Source organism: Chelonoidis abingdonii, chromosome 5 (assembly GCF_003597395.2).
Source record: "Chelonoidis abingdonii isolate Lonesome George chromosome 5, CheloAbing_2.0, whole genome shotgun sequence".
In the NCBI taxonomy this organism is placed as follows: Eukaryota; Metazoa; Chordata; order Testudines; family Testudinidae; genus Chelonoidis; species Chelonoidis abingdonii.
The window spans coordinates 54,602,362-54,615,766 of record NC_133773.1 but is presented as its reverse complement, the minus strand read 5'-3'; the positions used below and the strand labels follow the sequence as shown (position 1 = coordinate 54,615,766).

Genomic DNA, 13,405 nt, shown 5'->3' with positions numbered 1-13,405 from the left:
TGCAGTCCAGCCTATAGCAAGGGGAAGAGTGTTGCTGCTCTGCCTCTGGAGCTGCCCAAAGGGGGAATTGTGACTCAGGGAGTAACAGTGTCCTTTCAGTTTCCCTACTGCTCTGAGGAGGAAGTGAACTGTACTGAATCTATACTTGTCATAGCATACAGTCCTAAATATAAGTGGAGCTTTGCTTTTGGGTGCAACTGAGAGGCAGAGTCAAGGCTCCATCCACTCTATCCCATCTGTGCGGGGGGACGGTGGGGAGGCGGACGTTGCACCTTTTGCAGGACGTGGTGGTACAGCACACTGGTGGCAAGGGAGTAAGGGGCACCTTACTTCCCTCTGCTCCTTTGTGCCAGCATGCAAGACAAGCCACAATCTGGCCTTTAGGTTGTAAATTTCCGAGGACAAAAACCTGTCACATGCACCTGCAAAGGGTCATGCAATAATAAACAATATTTTACAATTGTAAAATAATTAACAATAAACAATAATGAGAAGTAATTATGGTGATTCATCATAATAGTGAATAGGAAATATGGGCCCTGATTTTTATCAACGTGTAACAAGTGGTGCTGACCCTAAGACTGCTGAAGCTCACTGGCAAATTCTAAGTAAAAACCAGCCCAGAAAACACTCTCTCGGAGCAGGAGACACATTTGAAAGTGGCTTATTTAAACACATTCAACCTAATTCATTTAGAAGTGGGTGTCACTGAATATAAAATTGTTTTATTAAATCCTGTCAGTAAATGTGGTGGAGAGATGGGCTCCTGATCCAGTCTGAAAGCTCATAGTCAGTATGGTTGTTCTAAAGTTGATAGGAATGAAAATGTTCTGTAGGGACAGACGGACAATTGGATTCTATCTTCTACATTTCAGCTCCCTGTCTCATACATGATACTGATCTCTTTAAAAGAGTTCAGCTAAAACAGACCTACTGATGCAATGCCTTTAGAAAGTTAGAAGATTTTAATGCAACACTGCCAGCAAGAACCAGTGAATGAGCGGGAGTCACCATTACAAAGGAAGCAGGTTGCTGCAGGCAGTACAATTTCCCTCGACAGGTGTTGGAGCCCCAGCTCCAGCCTGAAACATCTACTCTATTTTTTAGCTCTGTAGCATGAGTCCAAGTCAGTTGAACCAGGGCCTGAGACTCTCTACTGTGGGGTGTTTTTTTCCAGTGTAGACGTGCCTCAAAGTCATATTCCCAGCCCTACCACTGATTTGCTTTGTGACCTTGGGAAAATAATGTAATCCCTGCATGCCTCAGTTTACTCATCTGTAAAATAAGGGCTGTAACACCTACCCACAGGAGTGTGGTGAAGTTTGGTTCTTTCTCATAAAGTGCTTTGAAATCCTGCTATTGAAAATGTAAATTTAAACTCAATTTTAAAAGTGCCACATAAACATAACTTATGCATAGCTTATGCAAAGAGTGTTTGTGCTTTTGACTAGTAAAAAACAAATCGGTAAGGCCTGGGAATGGAGGGAGGAAGGGAGGGAGAGATGTCCCCTCAAAGATCTATCGCTATTTTTTAAAAAATCCCCCAGAATGGGGGAAATGGAAAAAGGTAGATATTTATAAGAAAAACGTACAATACGGAAATCCACCATTAGCTGTCCATGATTGCTTCCTCATCCTCCCCATTTCTTTTTGCTCTACACTCAACCCCGCCCCTGGCTACTTCCCAATACCTACTTCCCTGTCTTTCCTTTTTCTTTCTTCCTTCAGAGGCTGACTCTTCTTTCTCACACTATATCCTTACACTACAATGTTAGAATGTCAATCAGCAGAGATGCTGGAGCAGGAGGGAACTGCAGGCTCATTAGCAGCCTTTGACTGTGGAACTTACTTCCTACCCATGGTTTGAAATAGTGTAAAGCTGTTAACCCTTAAGCACACCTATTTTCCTGGGATTTCAGGAAGAGGACAGCACAATGAGACTTAGTGTTTCTGAGCAAAGTAGGGTATTTTTGTATATGTAATTCCCTGTGTAGTTAATTCTTAGTATGAGGGTTATCATGTTTAACATGTAGTCCTCATGTTGAAACATGTCATTCTAAATCTCAAAGCATGTGAATAGTCTTCCTGAAATCATCAGGACTCCTCACATATTTCAAGTTAAATATAGGCTTAAGTGTTTTTCAGAATGAGGGGCTTTAGGCAAACAGTTGTGTACATACTTAACTTTATGGATCTGAGTAGTCCCACTGATGTCAGTGGACTTTCTCATGTGCATAAAGGTAAATAATTTCTGGAGGATTAGGACCTAAATTTACTTATAGTTTAAACCACATTAAACCCCAGTGTAGATACTCTCATTCAGAATTGAAATGGTCTTCATTTGGTCTAGTTTTATTTAACTTTGAAAGTGAATTAAATTAAACCAAATTAAGGCTGCTTTAATTCTGAATAAGTGTGTCTACACTCGTAGAGAACTTGTCTACATTTAAAATGCTACAGCGACACAGCTGCGCCAATGTAGTGCCTCAGTGTAGACACTACTTATGCTGATGGGAGAGATTCTCCTGTTGTCGGTGTAGGTAATCCTCCTCCCCAAGAGGTAGTAGCTCGGTTGATGGAAGAATTCTTCAGTCAACTTAGCGCTGTCTACATAGGGACTTTAGGTCAGTTTACCAACATGGCTCAGGGGTGTGGATTTTTCACCAATGTATATAAACTGACCTAATTTTCTAGTATAGACCATGCCTGAATCACATGTAAAAGGTCCTTGCAGCAAAGGATATTTTATCTGAAAGTTTCTGATGTTTTATTAAGTGAATTTTGAAATAGTAATTTTCTTTTGTACTTGCTGTCACGGTTCATGGGAATTGCACCTGTATTCCTTCTCATTAGTCCACCAAGGGAACCTACCCTTAGACTTCCAATTCCCCAGATGTTATCTGTCTTGGGCAGAGACAGTCTCTCACTCTCTTCTGACCAGGGTTTTTCTAGGCTGCACAGTTCATACCTACCCTGTGTTATATGCAGCAGGCAAGACTGCATAAAAAGACCTGCATCTGTGGTTTGCTTTCTCTTCAGCAACTATAAACAATGTAATTTCCCACAGTTATAAGTTACCACACAACCAGTTCTAAGCAAGCACATTTTTTCTGAAAGTAAGGTAAGATAAAAGCATTTGCATACCCCTCATGCTAAGTATTTCCTGGGAAACCTACTCAACGTTCTTCTCTGAATCTATTGTTTAAAAGAATCTTATGAAACCAATAACACTTTCTAAGACTTACATTAGTCATGTCTCCTAGACAAGATCCATACAGTGCCACAATAACAAGTACATATTAGCATTTTAAATACAATGAGATCCTCAGATACTTAAATTTAATTCAATAAAATTTGTCCAGGATGTTTCAGGAAATTGCTATATATTATTATTCTGTTTCAACTGAATAATAATTTTGTGCTAGTCCAGAATTTCATCATATGATATTACTGGTATGTTGTAAAGTTATAACTAATTTTCACATTTATTTTTTCAGAACTTTTAAAATAAGGCAACATTTTTAGGTTTCAGAATGTGTCAGTTCCAAGGTAACTGCTAACTGTACTGGAGGAAATAACAGCTCCTTTTGCAAAACACTTACTTATGTGAGAAATATTATTGGTGAAAAGTGGACTCTGCTGTCAGAAACCAACAAGAGCAACTTATGTACTTTGGTCGCCTCAGGCACAGAGATTGAAATAACCTTGAGAAAGATATCATGGCAGGAATAGTGGCGGGTCATCGTAGGAGAGGACTGGACAGTGCAAAGCATGTGTTTTTGGGAAATTTGAGTATGGGCATGTGTTGGGCGTCATCCTGCAAGTGGTAATCATGGCTGGTTGAATCCAGAGTATGGCTAGCAAGCTGCAGCTATACACGGATGCTCAGGGTGTTACTTGCATATTGGAAGGCTGATTGTGAGAGGCCCTGGTGGGGGCTACAGTAGCAAAGCATTGTGAGGCACTCAAGGTTGCAAGGCAAGTAATGACACATTCACCTGGATTGCACACAGGAATGGATTGCACCCTCATTAGTCTGGATTGCACCCAGGAATGTGAGCTGTAGCAATAGCAGAATACCTGGGGTTTTTTGCTCCTCACCTTTGTAGTCCAGTCTTCATTTGAAGGGAATTCTTCTGAGGATTGCCCCTCACAGCAAAGTTTATTCAAACAGTAAGGGTGGTGATCTGGAGTCTGGGGGCGAACATGCTCCCCGTATTCTTTCTTATCTCCTGTGTATAGTGAAATGCAAATTTGCCTTGGCTCCCTCTTGCTGTCTCAAGGATCTTGTTTACTACTTATATGTAAATTTGTGCTAACCACACATTCCTTTGTTTAAGATAGACCTGCTTAACCACTCCTGCCTAATTGGGGCTATGTGGGTTTGAAGATATGAATTCCCCATGTATGATGGTAGCATAACTTTACATATACTGTTGCTACATAGATTTCACCCTGATATTATTGACTAGTGAGTAAGAAGCAAAGTGAAGGTTTGAACAAAGCTGCTTTATTGGGTTTTTTTAACCTTAATTTCATTTTCCCAATAATATTTTTATCAATAAATGAGGCTAGGAGTTAAGTGTCTGTGTAAATACCAACATTTCTCTCTCCCAAGAATGAAACTTGACAGCTTGGAAGACTGGACAGTATAAATTATTTATAGTGTGCGGTGAGTACACATAGCCTAATATGTGGGAAGTATTCTATTGGCTTTAAGGTCAAGCATGTGGGGACTTCTCAGTCCCTCAAAAGTGTGTCTAAAATCTCTGCAATGAGTTATGACTAGAGCAGCTGACAACCATGAAAATGGCTTTGGCTACAATAGAGCAGAATAGAGAGAATGGGCATGTCAAGAGAGCTTGAAGTAGGAAGACAGTTTTAAACCCCCTCATTGATGAGGTTCATTTAAACTTGAGGATAGATTATTTTCTTGATCTAAAACCAAGACAGACAAATTCAGACTGGAATTAAGGTGTAAAATTTTAACTAAGAGTAATTAGCCATTGGAACCAAAGGTCCTGCTGGATTCTCCATTACTGTCCATTTTAAAATTGGCTGTTTTTCTAAAGGATGGTATAGGAAGTGAGGGAGGGGTGGTTTATGGTGTGTGTTATGTAATCATAGAAATGTAGGGCTAGAAGGGATCTTGAGACATCAAGTCTAGCCCCCTGTGCTGAGGCAGGACAAAGTAAACCTAGATCATCCCTGACAGGTGTTTGTTCAACCTGTCCTTGAAAACCTTCAATAAAGGTGATTCTATAATCTCCCTGGATATCTTATTCCAGAGCACAACTGTCCTTATATAGAAAGATTTTCCTATGTATCACTGTGTCAAAAGCCTTATTAAAAACAAGCTATATCACATCCATTGCTTTCCCCATCCACCAGGCCAGTCATTCTATCATACAGGGGCTCAGCCTAGATGATCACAATGGTCCCTTCAGTCAGCTGAATACTGTAGTCAATAGAGCTGGTTTATCCTTTTGTTTTACTCATCACTAAGGCAAAAACTTTATTTCATATCATTTCACCACCACCACCACCACCACCACCACCACACACACACACACACACACATATGGCAGAGGGGCAAACCTTGGGTTTTCACTAAGAGGACAAATCTCAGTTTTTTCAATTCCTCTTTGCAGTAGGTGGAGGAAAAGGTCAAGTCTTCATCCCTCCAATCTTGTAGCCTAACACAAACAGATCAGTGATACATGGGGTCCTGGTTCCAATGCAAAGTACAGCTCAAGTGCCCCCAATCTGCCACAAAGCCAGTGGCGGCTGCTGTAGGCAGTGTTCTTGTGTTGAGTTCCCTGAGTGCTGTGGAGCCAGTTCCACACTCAGCACGGCGGAGGGCGGACGGAGCAAGGTGGGGGATGGGAACGTGAGCTACATTTGGGAGAAATTTCCTAGTGCTCCTCAGCGGGCTTTTGCCCGCCAGCGGAGCGGACTGGAACGGCCGGAATCTCCCAGGCTGCTGGGTGCAATGACAGGTCCGCTGTGTGACTGGCGCTTAGGCTTGCAGGAAGCAAGACACGCCCATAATAGAATGTTGGTCTGGTCGCTGCTGCGTCCGCTCCGCCCATTTAGAACCTTGACGCACCTTCTGCTGCCAGAGACGCCACTGCGCCGGGGCAGAGAGGGGGCGCGCGCGGGCCGTAAGCAGGTGCCGGGGGAGGCGCCGTTCTTCCCGCAGGAGCGGCCGGGCGCCCGCAGCGCACGCCTCTCCCCAGCGCGCGAGGGGCGGTTTGGGGCGGCGGGGGCCCATTTAACACTGCGAGTAGCTCGTCACGCGCCTATGCCTGGCGCCTGCTCCGGAGCATTAGTGCAGTCCGCGAGGGGGGAGGGGGCGTAGTGCTTTTCTGCAGAGCCCTGCCCAGGGCACCTCTGGGTGCGTGCCTGGGTTTGGGGAGGGTGCATGTGCGCTGAGTGTGCTCAAAGGGAGCTGCGCTGCTCGGGTGGGGCGCTCGCTCTGTCACCTGCCTACTTGCGCAGCAACGAATACGCTGCTTGGTGGCAGTGAAGTTAATGCATGAGCAGGGTGCGTTGGAGAGAGCGCTGCGTGTCCCCTAAGGGATCCACGGAGGTCTGAGCGCTCCTCCCAGCTAGCTGAGCGTGTTGGGGGCTATTTCAGCCGCCCGACATCTGACGGTCTCTCTCGGGATTCTTGTGCAGCCCGGTCGAGGTTTATTGGCTGGCGCGCCCCATGTATGTTATGAGACTAGGGGTGTGCCCGGGGGATTAGAGCAGCAGCTGTGGTGCTGTGGCCACTGTGTACGAGTCTGCTCTGAGCCTGTCCTTTTATTGCGGGTGGGGAGAGTGCCCGCCACTTCTGCAATCAGAGCTTTCCCCAGGCGCTGCTGCCCGCGAGGGTGCATGGCGCAGGCAGGGCTGGGCTCCGCGGCCGCTGGTGCTGATGTCACTGCTGTTCTCATCGCTGCGTTGCTAATCCTGCCGCTGCCGCCGTCTTTGCTCTAGGATTGTAACAGCGCTGATCGGGAGCGGACGGCCGGGCGGTGAGGGGGTCACAGAGAGGCCGCTGCTTCCTTTCCATCCCTTGGCTCGCTCGCTCTGTCTGGGGCTTTGTTGTCTCTCAGCTGGGTGGGACGGCGCGTTAATGTGACCTGCGTTTCGTCAGCATCCTCCTGGCCCCACCACTCCGTGAATGATTTAAACCTTCAAAACCAGCCAGAGCAAGCTGCCCTTTGTCTCTGCCGGGAGCATGTGGGTGAACCCCGGGGAGGTGCTGCTGGCAAACGCCCTGTGGGTCACGGAGAGGGCCAACCCTTACTTCATCCTGCAGAGGAGAAAGGGGCATGGAGGAGATGGAGGCGGCGGCGGACTGGCTGGTAAGGGAGAAGAGGGCTCCTCTTTATAGCCACACACTGCATTTCAAGCCTTCTTTGCCTTTAGCTGATTTGGCAGCCCAATCTTAATTTTATTTGAGCTCAGCATCTGGCACTTTGGTATAATAATGACTGTATTTAGAACAGAAGCGTGCCCCACCTAGGCAGTGCGTCTGTCTAACACAGGTAACAGGGAAAATCCTGACTGCCTTTTCTCTCATGCAGTGCTCCTGACTACAGCTACATCAGATCCCCTTCTGTCTTCTGTTTGGCTTTATCATCGCTTATTTAATCGCAGGAGTCATATATCCAATGCTGCTGCTGTTAGGTTATTGTTTAGTGAATGATTTGTCAGAGGATAATCATTTCCCACATTAGTATCAGTAAGACAGTAGCCCTGTCAAGGGAGAGAGGGTGAATTCAGATGAGGGGAGCTGTGTGAATTAAAATAATGGTATGTGGGAGGGGGGGAAATGTAATCATCTGGTTTTGTGATTAGAGAGCTATAACTATTTTTCACCACATTCCCAAGAGTTCTTATCTCTCTGCCAGGGAAAATGTTATTCCAGTGGAGTCATTGAGGATTACTGCTTGACAGCAAAGTGCTGTAGTATTAGGATAGTATTAAAATAATTTGTCTTTATTTGTAAATACTGTAAAGGTTTCCCTAGTACTTTACAATATCTGTAATTGTATAAGATTAGCTAGAAAAAAGAATAATAGTCTTTGATCTCTTGATACATTCACGTGCAATTTGCAGACATTCTTGTATTTTGATGAGCTTGCTTTTCTATTAGTACATATTCGTCTAAAAAAAACTAGTCATATATACATATCTGGCAGTAAGGGAGCGGTTTTGCTTTTGAATCTCTACTGAATGTCCGTTTTGGGATGTCCTAGATAATGTATGTGTTTTCAAGAGTAACACTTCATATTATGATTATATGAGTTCTCTAAATATTTAGTATATTTTGGCCAGTATAAAGTACCATCAGCATTGAAAGCTTTACATTACTGGGATCATCTCACCCTGATAGTATTTATTTAAATGTTATGTAACATATACCTTTAATATTTGGATTCAACACTGCCCTACCTATGGGAGTGTGTGTATGTATATATGTGTGTGTGTGTGTGTGTGTATATATATATATAATATATATATGCCTTGAAAATTATGAATTTTTATACATTAAAATTATACATGATTGGAAATGTAGAACTCAACCCAATTTTATTACCAATTGTTCTTCCTGAATCAATACAAATATCTGAATAAGTGAAACTTAAAGAATAAGGTTTTTTTGTTTGTTGTTTTTTGGTTTTTTGCTTAATCCATGTATACTGAAACAATTTCTCTAAACTAGTCAAAATGCATATTGTGGAGTGCTTTCATTTTTGGTGCTAGGCTCTATGTAGCTTTATTAGAGAATACCATTTTTATTTGGGCCTGGTATGTTGTCCTTGCTTGAAAATAATTTACAATCTAATAAGTGCCTTTGCAGGGTGATTTTCCAATTGTAGTGACAATCTCAGGGCTATTTGTCATTCTTCACCCATCAGCATTGTACGTTGATGAACCTACTCATAGGTGCTGGAACTAGGGTGCTGATGGAGGTCTGGGGGATGCTGCCTCACTCCCTGGCTTGAAGTGGTTTCTATCATATACAGGGTTTTACAGTTTAGTTCAATGGCTCTCAGCACCCCCACTATACAAATTGTTCCAGCACCCCTGCACCTACCTATTTTCTTCATAAAGAGTGGCTGAAATACTGCTTCTCTCTGGCCAGATAAGTTATCAGTAGTCACTCCATATTGGCTGCTGGCATTTCCTTTCATGGAAATGAGCGACAAATCCATCTTAAATGACTCTCTCCTCCCAGAAGTCTGCTACTCATAAACTTGCCAAAGAATTCATCACACATTCTAATCCCATGGATTGCATGATTGCTTCTTACATCCATTTTCCTAATAATGTACAGTAACTCCTCACGTAACACTGTAGTTGTATTCCTGAAAAATGCAACTTTAAGCAAAATGATGTTAAGCGAATCCAATTTCCCCATAAGAATTAGTGTAAATGAGGGGGTTAGGTTCCAGGGAAATTTTTTTCACCAGATGAAAGACACACATTCACATGCACGCTCACACACAGTATAAGTTTTAAACGAACAGTTTAGTACTGGTACACAGTGATGATGGTTGTGAAGCTTAGCTGAGGTGGAGGAGTCAGAGGGTGGGATATTTCCCTTACTGCTAAATGATGAACTAGTGATTGGCTGAGCCCTCAAGGGTTAACTCTCTCTCTCTCTCTCTCTACAAGGCAGCAGGAATGGAGGGAGATATGCGCATTTCCCCTTTAAGTACACTGCCTTGTTAATTAGATCAACTTGCTGCAAGCTCCCTCAGTCCTGAGCCCTGGTGTGTCCCCCCACTCTATGAAAGATGGGGTAAGCAGAGTGCAGGACAGGGGGGAAGGGGAACACCCTGACATTAACCCCTCTCTTCCTTCCCTCTCCCTCACTCAACAAGCAGGAATCTCGGGGACCAGCTCCAAGGCAGAGGGCAGGAACAGCACATAGCAGTGGGGGGAGGGACAGCTGCAATTGCCTGCTGGGCAGCTGCTGCACAGGTAACTTAGGGGACGGGGGAGCTAATGAGGGGCTGTCAATCCACCCTGATTCCAAGCCCCCAGCAGCTAGCTGCAATGGGCTGCTTTTCCTGCAAGCAGTAGACAAAGCAGGTGGCTGCCAAAGAATGTTAGAAGGGAGCATTACACAACTTTAAGCGAGCATGTTCCCTAATTGTTCAGCAACGAAACAAGAAACAATGTTAACCGGGACGACTTTAAGTGAGGCGTTACTGTAGTATCTTTTCAATCAGAGGAACAGTTATTGCAAACATTTGAGGGCTTATTCTCAACTGGTCTACCAAAAAAATGCAGCATGCATGCATATCAAGGATTCTGTGTATATGTACAATTTTGTATGCAGTGTTGTGGGTGGTGATATAACTGTACAGATTTAGAGGCCGCTTCTAAAAATGTATTCTTGTGAGTTTATACTTACATCTTTGAGTAGGGGTAGGACTGTTCCATTCTTTTAGAGTAAACCAGGCTATCACATCATCATCTCTCAGTAGGCCCACATTATCGGATAGGAAACTGAAGTTCAGAAATAACTCAAAGAAGTTAATGTTCCCTTTGTTCTGGAGTTTTGATTCTTGAGATTTATGCCATTAAGTGGACCATGTGAACTCCAGTGTATATAAACAGTATGTAGTGAATATTGTCCTATGACAAACTGTTCTATACAGTCCAATATATATATATTATAAACTGCTGTTCATGTATGTTTGTATATGCACCCTGCCTTGAATTGCACTTCACTTGGGAATGTGGTAATGGTAATAAATAACTAAATCTTTCCTTTACTGCTTTCAGTTTATCACACATGAAATATTATTCTCTCTAGGCTTTTGATTTTTTGTTTTGTTTAGCAAGAAATGTTTTTGTAGCCTTTTCCATGAGGAGATATGGATACTGCTTGCTGATAGGATCGTACCTAAACAAATATGCATAGTTTATAGAAATAGCCTTCATAAAATGATTAGTATTAGTGATAATGCTCACAATTTTCAATCAGGAACAAGATCCCAGTGTGACAGGTGTAGTATATCCACTCAGGAAGATGACAGTCTTTACCCCAACGAATTTATAGTATAATTTAGTGTTTGCAATCTAGAACCCATCAAGGGGGAAATCAAACTTTTCTAGTGTATGTATCTTGAACGAACTCTTGGCACCACTTCACTTTGTCATATATTTGGGTAAAGCTGACTGAGGGCTAGTCTATACTACGGGGGAAAATCGATCTCAGATACGCAACTTCAGCTACGTGAATAACGTAGCTGAAATCGAAGTATCTAAGACTGAATTACTCACTGTCCTCATGGCGCGGGATCGATGTCCGCGGCTCCCCATGTCGACTCCGTTTGCGTTGGTGGAGTTCCGGAATTGATATAAGCGCGTTCGGGGATCGATATATCGCATCTCATCTAGACGCAATATATCGATCCTCAAGCAATCGATTGCTACCCGCCGATACGGCGGGTAGTGAAGACGTAGACTGAAATACTCTGAAAAATGTGCTTTTAGAGACCTAAGTGTCCCCTTGTCTAGAGTATAAAACTACTGAAACTACCTGAAGAAAAGCTCTGTGTAAGCTTGAAAGCTTGTGTCCCTTTCCAACAGAAGTTGCTCCAGTAAAAAATATCGCCTCACCCACCTTGTCTCCACTGAAACTTTACAGAGTCAACAGGGAGATGTATCTTGACAAATTGATCACATTTAGGTTGGTCCCCTAGAAATCCTGGAAATTGTGACTATAGTACTGTACTCTTAGAGCAGTTATCTGTTCCTGTTTAAAGAAACATGCGAGTGGAATTAGCAGGATGATACTACTTAAAGAAATATTTTCTTTCATTCATAATTCTGTTTGCAGTGACACAATACTGAAATTAGATTGGTTAGATTATCTATTTACATGCCCTAAAATATAGTCCATCAGTGGATACAGCATCATGTAACAATCTGTAAAATTTAAGGTGATCCTTGGGGGGGAAAACAAATCATTCATACTTAGATAACTGAAAATATCGTGTATATAAGGTTTTCACCATGGTAGAGTTATCAGCATTCTTTGCGCTAAAAGGAGACTCAGTTTATCCCAGAAATGTGTCCTGAAGATGCAAAACATTTTTGTTTTTCCTTCTTGTGATGACTTCTGTTGACCTGTTTCCCCCAGTACTGGCACACGAGGAGGTTTTGCCTCAGGTTTTAAAAGGCAATTGACTTGCAAACTAGTTAGAAGAAGAACTTGTTAACACAAGAAAGTTTCACCAGTATAACTAAAGGTGTGAATGTTAACTATATGCAAACTCCTGTTTCGTACTCATATTTTGGTATGAGTGGCTTATTTTGGTTTAGCTTGGTACTTGTATTGTAAGTTCTTTAGGACAGGGATCACATTTTTTGTTACGTTAGGAAAGAGTATGTTTTACATTGCAGTTAGACACCCAGGGCTGGCCTGGATCAGCTGACTCGGGCTCATGGGACTTGGCCTAAGGGGCTGTGTAATTGCCATGTGGACTTTTCAGTCTGGCTCCAGCTCGAGTCCAAATGTCTACACTGCAGTGAAACAGCTCCTTAGGCCAAGCCCCGCAAGCCTGAGTCAGCTGACCTGGGTCAGACATGGGTTTTTAACTGCAGTGTAGATATACCCTTAGAGCCTGGGCTCCAGCCCATGTCCAGGTGTCTACACTGCAATATTATAGCTCCACAGCCCAAACCCCACAAGCCTAAGTCAGCTGACCCAGGCCAGCTGCAGGTGTTGTGCTGCAGTGTAGGCATATCCACAGTGACTAGAACAGTGGGCAGTGGTCAAGGACTGGGGCTCTTGCAAGCTACCACAATACAAATAATAAATAACTAGCTTAAGCTGATTATTTTGGTTTAATTCAAATTGCTCTTATGCACTCATATACTAAAATCAGAGTGCCCACACAGCTTTTTGTACCAGTGTAACTATATTGGTTTAAAAATCAGTTTACATTATACCACTGCAATGTTCTTTTGCAGGCAAGCCCTAATAGAAGATATGAGTTGTTGGGATTTTTTATTTCAATAAGAGGGGGGAAAAATGGACATGGCTTTTGGCAAATTTGGATTTTAATAGCCACTCTCTGTAAACTCACCCTTTACCTTGAATCACTTCATTAATTTTTCAGGATAAAACTAAAAGCTTATTTTTGTGGTTTAAAAAAAAAATCAGTTTGATTAACTTGTCACTTTCTGCACTAGGCTTGCAAGCTGTTCCTGTATATCTTATGAAGTATCTGACCGTCAGACATGGAGTTTGATCTTCTCTCTGTTTATCAATTTGGCAAATACTTTTATTGTATTATGTTCCTCCATGGTTGTAGGGATCCCCTATCATTCCTATGACATCTGTTTTTCTACACTTCAGATTTCCATTCCTCTCCCAATTTGACAG

General features: G+C 42.9%; 1 protein-coding gene across 2 annotated transcripts in view; it reads left to right on the top strand.

Moving 5' to 3' along the window:
• The first annotated feature begins 6,249 nt into the window (after positions 1–6,249).
• TBC1D9 (TBC1 domain family member 9) overlaps positions 6,250–13,405 on the top strand; it is a 103,299-nt gene continuing 96,143 nt past the window's right edge. The window contains exons 1-2 of one of the 2 annotated variants that reach the window (XM_032805288.2): positions 6,250–6,397; positions 7,104–7,355. In XM_032805288.2, the coding sequence (XP_032661179.1) occupies positions 7,229–7,355 (127 nt within the window). In that variant the 5' untranslated portion in view covers positions 6,250–6,397; positions 7,104–7,228. Of the gene's footprint in view, positions 6,398–7,032; positions 7,356–13,405 lie in introns of those variants that run through there. The other variant, XM_075066279.1, reaches the window with a different exon arrangement.